The sequence below is a fragment of the Trachymyrmex septentrionalis genome, unplaced genomic scaffold, assembly GCF_001594115.1.
Source record: "Trachymyrmex septentrionalis isolate Tsep2-gDNA-1 unplaced genomic scaffold, Tsep1.0 scaffold172, whole genome shotgun sequence".
Lineage (NCBI taxonomy): Eukaryota > Metazoa > Arthropoda > Insecta > Hymenoptera > Formicidae > Trachymyrmex > Trachymyrmex septentrionalis.
Window position 1 is genome coordinate 751,131 of NW_017304887.1, and position 14,911 is coordinate 766,041.

At 31.2% G+C, this 14,911-nt stretch overlaps 1 protein-coding gene across 2 annotated transcripts in view; it reads right to left on the reverse strand.

Annotated features, from left to right (window-relative positions):
* Window positions 1-1,081: 1,081 nt before the first annotated feature.
* The window catches only part of LOC108746475, a 23,166-nt gene continuing 9,336 nt past the window's right edge, over window positions 1,082-14,911 (reverse strand). For both annotated transcript variants that reach the window (XM_018483272.1, XM_018483273.1), the window contains exons 2-4: window positions 7,681-7,931; window positions 2,818-3,059; window positions 1,082-1,509 (exon numbers count right to left, since the gene is read on the reverse strand). In XM_018483272.1, coding sequence (XP_018338774.1) covers window positions 1,506-1,509; window positions 2,818-3,059; window positions 7,681-7,929 — 495 coding nt within the window. In that variant the 5' untranslated portion in view covers window positions 7,930-7,931 and the 3' untranslated portion in view covers window positions 1,082-1,505. The remainder of the gene's footprint in view (window positions 1,510-2,817; window positions 3,060-7,680; window positions 7,932-14,911) is intronic.

Sequence of the window (14,911 nt, forward strand, 5' to 3'; positions counted from 1 at the left end):
ATATTAATTATATCTACACGTATGTATATGTATAACAATATATATCACAATAAAATGGACGTGCGAACGGTTTTCGCATGAGTGTGCTGTGCGCGCGTGTGCGTATTTAAATAGACAGACACTGAGATATGGCAGAAGATCATTCTTCAGTAAATTACGCGCAGCTGAGTTTGCAACGCGCTAAATGCTCTATTACTGTGATTCCTCTCCGAATCATCGTGGGACGCGTACCTCTATTCGAACGCGCATTGCAATCCCGACAGTGTCCCGGAGTGAGAAAATCTATCGCGGACATTTCCCATCGTGTATATATAAAAAGTCACGTGGACTCAATAGTGAATGGTTTGAGCTGCTCATTTCGAAAGTGACGTGGGAATGAAATATTTGGAACACGATGAATTTTAAATATTATATTATATTACATATGTAGGGATGAATCGATGCGATTTACTTATTTTAACATACGTGATTCCGTCAACGTTTTTTTTTTTCACGTCACTTCCGAAATAACTCGTGATCGTATAACGGGATGAATTAAAAATACATATTCTAGAAAACACGTGTTTGCTCCGTCAATTGACTTTAAGAGACCACCGTTTCTGCAGATCGGCGTCAATCAGGCGCGACTGGAATCGTTAAATTAAATGAACAGTCGACCGCAAGCTGAACGAAACATCTGACTGTCAAAAGTCGTTACTTCATTCTCGCGGTTACAGAACGGCCGAGCAATAGCGCAGTTGATAGAAATCGCGGTCGCTATGACATAATTCATCGCAGATAGATTCTCATTGAGACGCGATTATTGGATTACATTGAAAGAAGTACGATATGTATAGACTTGTATGTTTGCAATTGTGCACTGTGTGTCAGTGCGTCGTTACGTATCACCTTTGCGTGTTCTTAATTTTTTAAGATGAGCGCAATTCCGTGAGAGATCCATCTGGCTTTCGAGAAATAATAAAGTGAAATTTGGATTCGTGATATAATTTGAAAGTAACCGCAAGTCTTAGGCCGCGTTGAATAAACTCGGATATAGCCACAATTAAAACGGTTCTCTGTTTCTGTTCAACGGTTCTCTGTGTTTTTTTTTTCTCGATCGTAATAGGAAATACAGTAACGTAGTTACAAAGGAAGAATTAATCGTTCTAAGCATTGAACGATGTCAGTGCCGTCAGGGTTCGCAGTGTTTAATAGATAATAATCTAAGCAATTGATATCTGAGGCATCGCGAAGAGATCTTCTCTCAATTCTTGATCGTGGAAATATTGAGCGTTTTTTGAATGATTCACAACTCTCTCTCCTTCACATTTTGCACATCTTGCACTTATACGTATACGTTATGTATCTCATAACGACAAGAGCAAACAACGGAATTGTCGCATGATCGTATTATTCGCAGTTCCACGGACGTGATCGCTCTTCGCAATTGACAACGGTGTACGTCGATTCTCGATTCACGTCGTAGACCCGCGTATTCATTGGTCTCTATTTTCAATACTCTAATCTCACCTGGAACAAAAAGAAATTCGTTCGAGAGATATTAGCCCTTCTTACAAATTTAAAAGTACTCTGCCGTATTTAAAGATTTTATTATTGTAATGTTTTACACAATCGAGTATAATCAGTATACGCGTGGTTACAAAATAAAAATAAATAATTAACTCGTAATAGAAATTTTTTGTTCCCACTAAAAGAATATGTGGGAATCACTGAAGTTTTTGTTATTATTTTTATTTTGTTGAATTTTTGAAATTGAATTATGTATTTTTAAGTTCCATAAATGTAAGGTTGTGATTTCAATCCTAATTCAATTTACTCTAATCCTTGCCTTTTTCTAATTCCAAAAGTTCCTAATTCTAAGAATTCTTAGAATTAGGAAAAATTGAACGGTAAGTTAAACCGAGATTAAAGTTAATTTTACATTGAGAAAACTGAGCCATAATCTATGATATATGATTATTTGTAAATAAAATATTAGTAGTAGAATTTATCATTCCTAATCTAAATATAAATGCACGATGAAAATTTTTTTCAAACAATACTGTCTTTTAAAATTATTTTTAAAATCACCAAAATCTAAATATTCTACAATAGTTACGGGTAAAATAAAATACGAAATACTTGTAATATGAAATAAATGATTAATCAATTTTACTGATTTCGAAGAAAAAAAAATGTAATAAATAAAGATATATAATAATCGCACGAAATGCAAGAGATTCGGATTCGACTCCCGCCCGAGATAATATTTTTCGCAATAAGATTAATTATTTACAGATTTTAATATGTTATTCAATATTATTAAGATCGTTTCGAAGATGCGAATAAGCATCAGAAATTTATTAAATTGCTAATCAATTTAACTCATGATATTACTATAGTAGTTTAGAAAAGTTAGTGTTTTTAAGACCAAAAAATCATTTCGACGCGCGTTTCTGGGGTATCTTTACATACGTAGTATATAAATTTACACAAGAATCATACAAGCATTTAAGATCCAGCTAGACCGTTTAAGGCTTCAATTTTTATAGTTTGTTTATTTTTTACTTTTTATTATATATTTTCTTCAATTTTATTTCTCTTGTAATTTATTCTTTTAATTAGATGGCCTTTTCTTTTTTAAAGAAATGTGTTGACTTTTACTTTGTCCTTTATTTATTGTTATTTATTTTTTATAGTTTGTGTTATCACACATATACGATCCTATAATATATTATATTATATATATAATAATGTTTTTTTTATTGCAAGTTTAAATATTGGCTATCCATGTTTCAAGACGTGGATACAACCTAAAGGATTTACGAGTATTCTTACCTCGCGTACGGTGGTGGCGGTGTTAGCGTTGGTGAGACGATACTGATAGTCGTCGGAATAATTTGTCCTGAGGATAACGGAGGCGTGCTGCCATTGCTCAACCTGATTAATTGACTAGGATTTAGCTTGATAGCATCATCGTAGCTCGGTGGTGCATCCGTCACCGCTTCGTAATCTGGTGGTTTCTGTCTCGACACGCCAGGCGGTTCCTCGATAGAAATCACGTGGATCGGGTCATCGATCTTTAAAAGGAGGTGATCGGTTGAGTTAACTTCAGCATGTCATAGACACGAATTTAATTGCATAAATTCCTTTGCCGCATTGCATAGCTTCATTGCTTATTTTCGCATTTGAATGTTTCTTGCTTAACTTCAAGAATTTATGTCAATTATTTTAATCTTAATCGTCTTTGTCGTTGGATTTTTTAGACACGTTCGTTATAATAATTGCGCTCTAGATTTTATTTGAATATTACTTTCTTATACAAGGATCAAAACTGTCTTCTTATAATTTAAGAACTGATGATGCGCACGTGTTGATATATAATTTATACAAATTAGCCTATAACTTCGGAAATTTTATAAAGTAACTGAGATGCGAAAGTATTCTGTAGGTGTTGTTTATTGTCTTATCCATATATATAGCTTCAGAAATTCGCAAAAGGAATACTTAAATTAAGTAATTCAAATTCAAGCAGAACAACAAATCATAATGATATCAAATTGACTAGAAAATGATCATTAAAAGTCATTTTTCAATCATTTCCGATTCATTTTAATGTCATTTCGACGTTATCGCGACTTGTTGTTCCGCTTAGGAAATTTCTTGGTTCAACTTTACGGTTTATAAAGCAACTTTGCAATTATAATGTATAATTGAAATTCCCCAATGGATAGCGAACGTACATTTGTTCGAAGAAAAATATGTTGCACACAGTTAATCATCGTGGAAATACACCGTCGCCGGAGTCTATTTAAAGTATCCAGATCGCGACGTGCCGGCCTCGTAGTTCCCGCGATATTCTACTTGCCGTATTATAAGGATATTCACCCGGAAGTGCACATCGCGCTATATTCGTCGTAGGTCGTCTATAGATATCTAGCTCTCTCGGTATTCTTCGAAAGCATTGTGGCTGGCTGAATGTAAGTCGCGAAAGGGCGCACGCGAGGTACGTATAGGGTGACGTACGAGACGCGAACGCGCGTGTCGTCGACGAGAATAGCCGTGGCTATTTATGGTGGTAAAAAAAAAAGCTTCGCTGAAAAATTGCATAACGATCAGTCTAAGTGGAAACGGCGAGGTGAACGGCTATGACCCCGAGATCCCCTCTTTTGCGGCAATACGAAATTCTATTCTGCTAAAATGTACTCGATTATCTCTGAACTGTAGGCGCAAACGTGACCTCGAAAATTCGAAGAAACAACATTCCACGCTGTTTATATTTGGACATATCAGACATGAAGATGACGTTTCTTGCCGACACTACGTGTCACCTCTTCGATTATCATAACTCGATGTATTAATATTTATAAATAAATACATCGAGTTATGGTAATCGAAGCGAGAAATTAATGTTCAATTGAAATCATTGTAGCATGTCTGTTACGTAAGAGATGGACAAAATTGATTTCGTTGCAAATATTTTATCCAATAATCAATTGAACTGTGTCAAGCAATTAATAATTTTCAAATTTATGCGAAAAATTCTCAAATTTGATGCCACCGTGGTCGTTACATATTTGATACAAAATCAATTGACTTGCAATTGAAGTGCGTCAAAATAATTTCCTTAAATTTATATGAAAAATTTTCAATTTATTGACGTATTTGACGTCACTCACACTCACCTTGAAAGAACAGAAAATTACTCAGAAGTTGCAATTGCATTATGTTTTTCAATGATCACAAATTTAAATAAAATGTTTCTCTAATATCACATTTCCTTTTTTCAGAAGCAATGTCACGATAAATTGTTATCTCAGAGGTTATCAAGCTTCCGAGAAAATTATTAACATGATTTAAATAAATTTATAAGGACCGAATGATATTACTGCAGAGAATCGACTTTCTCGATTTGGGAAACATCCGACTTAACAATTAATAAGAATAGATAGAATTGCGTGATAAATGCCGTGAATAAAATCGAGACAATGTAATAATTCGATGCTTCATACGTTCCTCAATATACAACCAAGAAGTAAACATATGTAAGACTTGAAATTGCGTAACAGTAAATATTTTTTGTGATTCGTGATGCAACGTTCCGATATGAAATTTATTTTAGACTGTCAATTTAATCTTTTGTCTGAGTTTTTTTTAGCACAAATAAAATTTTTTTTTTAAATTTCACCCTCATTTTTCCCCTCAAATTTTCATTTTTATTAACTAAAGGTTTTATCATTTGATTAAAAAAATTATTTGATAATGTAATACAGATATTGAAATAATTTTCAATTTTTACACATTTCTTGAAAATTTAATAGAATAGTAAAAAAAACTTGGATCGTACAAAAAAGACTGAGATTGCAAAAGAAGGAAATAAAAATATAATTGGCAGAGCTTTTTATGAATTTCAATCAAATCTATACATTATATATGTCCAAGGACAAGTAATAATAAATATAGCTTGGTACATGTTTCCGGGTGAATATCCTTATAGTAGCAATGGACATTAGAGACTCTACCACGACCTCCTTTGCCGACGTGCACTATATCTTTTTTGCATATACAATGTAACGAAGCATAAAGAACGGACAGGCAAACATTTGAAAATGGACAGGTCGTTTATTTTACATAGAGAATATTCGCCGATAATTCCACAGGAAAAAAATGTCTTGCAGCTTTAAAATAGCACTGGCTAGAAAAGTAAGAAAGAGGGAAGAAAATCAAAATATATATTTCGTAATAAAAAAAGAGAGAAAAACAAAGATTTACAATATATTACGATCCAATTATATCTTATTAGATAAATATTAATTATTGTCAATATTAGACATTAAATATTATTATATACAATCTTATATACTTCATTAAATAATTATTAGTTGTCGACATTAGATATTAAATACTATCGCGTTTGCGCTAAATATATATTACGAAATATATATTTTGATTTTCTTCCCTCTTTCTTACTTTTCTAGCCAGTGCTATTTTAAAGTTGCAAGACATTTTTTTCCTGTGGAATTATCGGCGAATATATTAATGGGCTGACCATATAATACTTTCAAATTGTCTCTTACGATATGTTAAAATTGTTTCTAATAATAGTAGATGCTGATAGGCGCGCTGATAACAATAGATAAAAATAGTTGGATAGATATCGCAATAGACAGAAAAAAAAAGTATGAATCATCAATGCTAGTTATATGCTGACAATAATACTGATCTCTCACAAAGGAGGATCTATTACCGGTTTCGAGGAAAATCAAAGGCATCCGTGGAATCGTTAGTATGAATATTTCCGTCATTCGAAATCGAAAGAAGGAAATGATAATAACGTGATGCAATCGTGACTTCGCGCTATTCCATAGATGACACGAGTCTTACAAGTCTCGCGATCAGAGCGCTTTTGTCGCTTGAAATTATTACGATGTCCGCAAACATCCAGGTATACGTTTTACCTGCAAGGAAACATACGACGAACACAGGGCGTGTTTACTCAACATTTTAATGATTTATGAACAGCATTGATGTATTATCCGATATATATGAAAGTGTGTACTCTTTTTATCTTTATGTTTTCCTTTTTTTTCTTTTCATATCTCTCGTTCTCGCTAGGCACCGTTCGACAGGGGAAAAAGTATGAGATATAGATCGTGGGTATATTATTAAGCTTTTTCTTATTCTGTCCACCGTCGCTGGTAATTGCGGCTTACTGCTAGGCTACGGTATATCTATAGATAATACGCGTTCTTTGTGGTCTATAATAGGGGGTTGACCCGAATCGATCTAAAAACGTTTTAATCTCAGAGGCCTTCAACCGCACCGGCGGCAGCGACCTGCATCTTTTCAAATCAGGCCTAAAGAGATTTATTATGTATGATAGACATTTATTATCGCAATAGTAATGGGCGATGTAAGAATGTCTGGCGAAATTATGTTAGTATAAATATCCGAAATGTGTATCTTACTGCAAAATATCATTTACATTAAGAATAAAATAAATGTAGTTAATAAAGAAATAATTAATAAATAACAAATAACATCAAATAAAGGTAAGATATTTATATGTAAGATATACATATATATAAGAAATATTAAAATTTTAGAACTTTTAAAACTTTGAATCTAATTTAATTTTTTTTTTAATAGCACAAATATGTTACGTAAGAAAATAAATAACATTTAGATATAACTAATATAATGATTAATTATTTCAATAATTTTATGATATTTAATAATATAATTTAATATTATTAAGATTAAACATGGCTCAAGAAGTGAGTTTAATTAGAAAGGAAGTTTAGAATATTAAAATTACAATGTACTATTCTTACATCTTTTTTAATTTTTATAAGCTTAATAATTGTAGTAAACTGTAAAACCACGTGTTACAACTCTAGATCGATGTTTATTCTATTTTAGGATTACGTGACATTCGTAAAATATAAGCTAATAATAATAATTATTGCTCGCATTTTAAAAGTGCACACGAAGCACATTTTTGTGCGATAACGATGATTAATGAAGGCAGAGTTACAAAAAAAAGAAAACCAGTAATATTGATTTGCGTTGATATGAGTCATAGCACCCATATAATTTCTTCTTTAAAGTGGCTTTCTTCCAAGTTCAATTCAAACTAAGCGACAATTTTGTTTGATGGAGCAAATATATTCGGTTCCAGATTGACAGTTTGTGAATTACCTGTGCCGTAATCGGATGGTTCGTGTGTTGCGTATGCGTGCTCGTCCTAGTTGGCGGTGCGTGTAGCCAACAGCACATTGCGGCGCAAATGAGTAGAGCCCCAGCAACTATGCAGGCGACACCGACGTAACGCACTGGTTCAACATAATTCTCTGCTAAACCTAACCAGTTGATGAGAGCTCCAACGCATAGCAAGACCATCCCGTACCGGTACGGACGTTGTGATCTCCGTGATTCCTCCAAAGACATAGCTAAAACATGGAATGTCTTTTTAAAACATTTTAATAGTACATATCATCCGACAGACCGAATATAGAAAAAAAGCCTGTTTCTCTCTCTCTCTCTCTCTCTCTCTCTCTCTCTCTCTCTCTCTCTCTTTTTCTCCCCTCTATCGTCCAACTTTAAATACAATATATATGGTTGAATATATAAGGTTGAAGGTAAAAAAATAATTAAGTGGATATTATATAATATGTCTTGCATCCAAGATATTAAAAGTAATCGTTTTAAGAAAATTTTTTTTTTTACATTTGCAGCTAAAATTACAAAATATGTATACACATTTTTTGACATATATGAATTTTTTATTTCTCGTACTATCGAATAAAAATGTCAATTTTTTAAAGTTAAATTTTTTACAATTGTTATAACAAATGATTGAGTACTAATACATTAAAAAATTAAATGTAAAGGAAAATATCTTAAAAAATCAATTTGTTTTATAGTGATTGGGTTAAAATTCACAAATGTTTTAGAAAAAATATTTATTTACAAGTGAATCTCATTTATTTCAAAAATCAGAAACAGTTTATTTTTAGGTAAATCTCTAACACGTGAAATACGCTAAACATTAATTTAATTTTAAGTGTAGAGAAGGCCGGGGCTGGTTGTCGTACGAAGTTGATTGTCAAAATGCTTATAACTCATGTCACCACTAGCTTCGGTGGTTTAAAAGTTTAAGATGCTCGCCCGGAAAGCAAGAGATCCAGGTTCGACTATCGGCTGAGATAATATTTTTTGCAATAAAAATTAATTATTTACAGATTTTAATATGTCACTCAGTATTATATATATTAAGATCGTTCGAAGATGCAAAAAAGCATCAAATTGTTAAATTGCTAATCAATTTAACTCGTGATATTATTGCGGTAGTTTAGTAGAGTTAGCATTTCAAAATCGAAAAATCATTTCGGCACTTCAAAGGATTACATACATAGTATATTCACACAGAATCGTACAAGCATTTAAGATTCAGTTAGATCAAAAAATTAATTTCTATAGTTTGTGTTATCACATATATGATCATATAATATTATATATTATATTGCTTATAACTCAATCAGTATATGGCAGAAAAATCTCTTTTTTGATTGTAGATTGCTGATATGATATTAATTTGTTGTGTAAAAAATATGCACCAAGACCATTGTATATAAATTGCCGAGTAAGCGATTGCTAAATCATATAATGCTATTCCTAATAAAAAATTGAATAAAAAAAAATCCTCTACTATTTTGCAATTTTCGTGATAGTTAATGGTTAAGCCGGACGCGCTTATTCGGCAACATTTAGAAATTAATATTTCGTCAATCATTGCGAAAATTGCAAAATTGTAGAGGACTTTTCGATTCAATTTTTAATTAGGCATAACGCTCTATAATTAGCGTCCGCATTTTAAGAAACATCCTGTATATTATTTATAACGATTTTTAAGAAAATGAAGTTAGTGAGTACATTTTTCTTATTATCTATTTTATTGTTTGACAAGTCTTTGGCATTATTAATCGCTATATCCCTGTATAGAAAATGACATGTTTTAAAAAATCTTTGCTACAATTAATTAATCATTATCCCGATAAGTTTGTGAATACAATCTCTTTTATTAAAAATGGAATAGAGTGACCAAAATGAGACGGGATTAGAACAATCAATTTTAATATCTTTAAATGGACATATTTTTAAAGATTGTACTCACAAATATTATATATTATATTTCATATAGATATACATGTTTTTTTTCACATACCACACACACATTTTTCATATAGAAATCCAGTACAAAAACAAATTACGTATTTTATGATAAAAGTAACTATTTTATTTATATTAATACCATGATTATTATTATTTCTTATCAGAAGTGTAGCTGAGGTTTGCTTTATTATCAATTGAACATAAAGTGTTCTCACAAATTAATCTGGATGATATAATTAATGAATTCGCTGTAGTCAAAGCGAGAAAAGTGAAATTTTAACTTTTTTGAAACATATATAATTTTAAAAGTAATAAAAATTTGTACTTTTTAATATAACTAATATTTAAATGTATGGATTAGAAGACATTTTTTTATCTTGCATCTCTATATCATACTGCAGTAAAGTTGTAATTATTGTAGGAAAGATTTTTCTCGGGGGGGGGGGGCAGCGCCAATATATTGTATTTCCTTGCAAAGGACGCAACAAACCCTCGTTACGCCTTTGTTTCTTCTTATGTTACGTCCAGTGGACTTCACGATTTCTTCATCTCGCAAACATTCGATCAATAAAGTAAGGCACGAACAAATTCCGATAACACGAATTCGAGGAAACTTTCCCAGCCGAAAAATAATAAATATATAATAATTAAAATTTATATAGCATCAACACATCAGAAATCAACCGTCAATCTCCTCTCGAGCATTGTGGAAAAGGAAATCGTCAAATAATCATTATCATACCGTGTCGTTGCGCGTTGGCACCAAGATGTTAAGCAGGGTCGCGAACCGATTCACGCGATAAGAGTGATATAGCGCGGACATGATACTCGAGAGAAGGCAAAATGTTTAATCTTCTCACACTGATATCACGTACGTCCAATGATAATGCACGTCCCATGCAAAGGCTTAAGAAAAGGTTATAAATTTAATAATATCTTCTTAATGATATCTTCCGATATTGGGAAAATCAACAAAATTGTGACTTACGCTTCTTGCTTCCCAAAGAACACGGTTAACTAAATCCAGAGATATTTGTTCATCGCTTAACATGAGAGGAGTTTAATAAAACGTAGATGATTTTTTTCCACTTGGAACTAAGACTTCAGCAAAGCTGATAACTTTATTTGTTAAATAAAAAGAATTTCTCCGAAATTAAACTAACTCACTAATGTACATTTCCACCAACGTAGATTAACTTTAATCTCGGTTCAACTTACTCTTCGTTTTTTTCTAAACTTTAAAACTAGAAAAAGATAAAGACTAAGTTGAATCGAGATTAAAGTTAATCTATGTTGTAGAAACAGGCATAAAGGGAGCAAATAATTCTTTAAGCCAAATAATGTCTTATTAAATATTCAAATAATGTTCTCGAAAACGGAATTGACGCAAACACTTCCTTCTCTCCTTCTTCCCATATTTAGTCCTTATTTTTTTTCCATGACCTTTCCCCCCCCCCCTTCCTCATAATTATTGAATTCAACTAATTTCCGTATATCGCCTCTTCGCTTGCACACATGATATACACACAGATTCACGTTCGCTCTTTGATTTAATTTTCTTAAGCTAGAAAAAGAATGTATATTCTTCAATCGTATAACTAGTTTTAGTAATTTAGGTATCTAATCATGTTTGATGATGCACAAGTCCTTGTTAAATCGCTCATTGTAATTAGTTTATAAAAATAAATACTAAATTATTCTAATAGTTAATGTTAAAATGACAATTGTTAAACGCAATCGTTGCATATAGAAATACATTTTCATTAAAATATTCTAATACACTAGATAATTTTTGTTTAGTAATAAACTAGAATATTGTTAAATATGACTCACTTTCTATTTATTTTAGAATCACAAGACCTCGTACTCACTCCCATCACTTTTCAGAGATCGCGGTCCGCGATCCCGAGTTATAAGGATTAAGTTCCAACTCAAAATTTGAACCGACGTTTGCACTGTTCATCGGGAACAGATGTTATAGAATCCCTTCAAGTCATGACGTTCACCCATATTTCGGAGCGGAAAAAGTGCATCTGACTTTCGGGTATTCGCCTCTGCGCGTATATTCGTGAGATAAGGACTAAGTGTCTTTCAATACCCTCTCCACTCTTCTTCGTTATCCATCCGAGCGATCCCGAAAAATAAAACTTTTCAAAGGATTGGGCGTAACACTTAAAATATGAAACTAATATTAAAATAAAGATTGTACTTTTTATATGTCGTCCACAAATATGCTACTGCCAATCCAGAACACGAAGCTAATTGTCACATTTTTGCAGCTTCGCTTAAAATTAAATAACTAATTTTAACAACATGACAAATTCAAGAGTAATATTTTTTAATTCCTAAAAAATGTAGATATATTGTGATATGTGTGTATATAATGGCCATATTCCGATTTATACTGCCAGTACTGAAAATCTATAGTATACGTAACGTGCATTATAGATTTTCAATACTTGCAGTGCATAACGGAACACAGCCATTATTTCAAAATAAGACATTCACTTTTTTCTAAAAATCACTAATCGAAGACTGTGACAATTGGTTCCGGTCTCCCCTACACAGTAAAAAAACATTTTGTATTTATGTTAAAACTCAAATTCTTGTTAAAATTTTAACATATCCGAGTTTTAATTTAACATAATATGATTGTGTTATTTGAATATTTTGTGTTATATTAAAATTTAACATTTCTCAGTGTTAAAATAACACAATTTATAGATAAGTAAACAAATAATATAAAAATAATGTAATTTTAAAACATAAATTTTATGAATAAATAAATTTAACATAAAATTTGTTTTTAAATTATGTCAAAATATATTATGCTTCTTGTACTATTTTTTTATATAATACACTACTCAATAAAAAATAGGGAACACTTTAGAACACGCTCAAATTGCGCAATATTCAGAATACCATAACTCGGTGAAAAATTATCGCAGACAAAAAATTAAAAAAGCATTTGAAAGCTTGAAATTTACTTCCGAAATCGGTAATTAATATTTCAATCTGATTCTTTGTGGAGATATACGGACACAACTTGATATATGTACCGTCAAATCTAAACAATTTTTACGAACTTCACAAAGATCTATGGCGTGAAGTAAAATTTATACAAAAATGCAGTTTACGGCAATCGAAAGAGTGAATCTTTAATTTGCTTTTTTATTGAGTTCTGTACGATTTTTCTTCACCGAGTTATGATGTTCTGAATATTGTGCAATTTTGATGTTCCTAAAATGTTCCCTATTTTTTGTTGAGTAGTATATTTGTATTACTTTCTAACATATTTATCTTGTGTTAAATTAATATAAAAATTTGGATGAACCGTTTGGGAGATGTGAAATGTGTTTAAATTTAACACAAAATGTTTTACTGTATAAATTACTTCAGTCACAAAGAATAGACTTAAGATCTTCGGCATTTCGCGTATGAATCCTTATATAAGAATAAATTTTTTTAAAAGAATGATAATATATGAGAATCATATGTGTATATGTGTGTTAATAGCAGGGCTTGGAAAGTTACTTTATAAACGTAACTTATTACAATACTTTTACTCGTTACTGATTTTAAAAAGCATCGTGTTATGTTATTAAAAGAGTAATGAGTCATTACAATTTTTGTAATTTTTTTATCAAGTTTTTTAATAATTTCTTTTTTTAGAGCGGCATTCAATTGTTTTAGTTACTTATTCATTTGTTCAATACAGGATCTATAGTGATTATGATCTGAAGCAGAATACAAATCATCAAAATAATGTCAAGATGACTCCAAAATGATCACTAAATGTCACTTTTAACTTATTTACGATTCATTTTATTATCATTTTGACGTTATCGTGACTTATTGTTCTGTTTAGGATGATTGCAATTAATTACAACATGACCAAACATAACGCTTTTCTTTGGAAACTCATTTAGGCACGTTCCATACATATTATAGTACATACAGCACGTGTAATAATAAGAATAAAGATTACATTCACTATCATTACTCAAAAAGGGTAAGTGCGTTACTGTTAACGTTACAAATAAGGAAAGAATTGCCTTTATCCATTTGTTATTTAAAAAAATAATTGTAATGATAACATCGTTACAATTAATGAGTTATTTCCCAACCTTGGTTGACGGTAACATGAAAAAAATGTGCGCGATGTAACATAGGACAGAATACTTTGCATGATTTGGCGTTGTTAAAAATAGATCGCGAGACAAAAACACACGTCACTATCAATCACTTGATTTGTAGGCGGTGACATTCGTGAATGTGAAGTTGGGAATCGTTTCGCTTAATATGAATGATATGTTAGTACAACAACTGTCACAAATATGATGGCAGTTTACTGCTATTAAAATTTTAATAGCATATAATACCTAATTGGATATGCCGTTCCAATTGTAAATTGGAAAACTATGTAAACGTTCAAACTATGTACTCGTAAAATTATTATTTAATCTTAATAAATATGTATAATTGTGAAATGGTTATTATAACATATGTATCCAACTATAGTAATTCCACAAATAAAGTTTTAACAGTAAAGCAAAACAGAAATTATCTACGTTATTTAGCTCGATTCAGTTATATTTAATATATAAATATATCTTTTCTCTAATATCTTTCAATGTGTTATATAAAGTTATGTACATAAGGATAAGAAAGATTATTATTATTATTATTATTATTATTATTATTATTAACGAGATATCCATTGCATAATTGTGAGTTTAATAGCAGTAATTGTTGAAATGTATTTCGTAGAATAATGGAAAATAACTTGCGTACAAAAAATTTCCCATTCGCTCCTTTTCCTTGAAAGGTGTGTCACATTTTATTGATTCGGAATCATATTTTATTGATTGCAATTTTATTAAAATGACATTTGCCAATAATATTGACGAAAACAGAAAGTGTTTGTACGTTGAGAGAATCTTAACAAAAAACATGCCACTTTTGAAAGTAGGTCATTCGTATACTCCATTACTCATCCATCCCTTGTAAACATTAAGGATGACAAGCAGTGACATCAGAATTAGTTGAGTAATAAATAATATTCTCGAATAAAATTAGCAAGCGAACGCATCCTGATATATATTTTCATCTTAAAGACATTTACTGTTTTATTACTACCCCTTGAAATATACGACGCAATAAAGATATTCGCAGTTAATAAAAGACAAAATAGAATGCGTGGTATAACCAATACTCAAATTTAGTTAGCTTGAACTACATAGACAAGTTGAAGTTG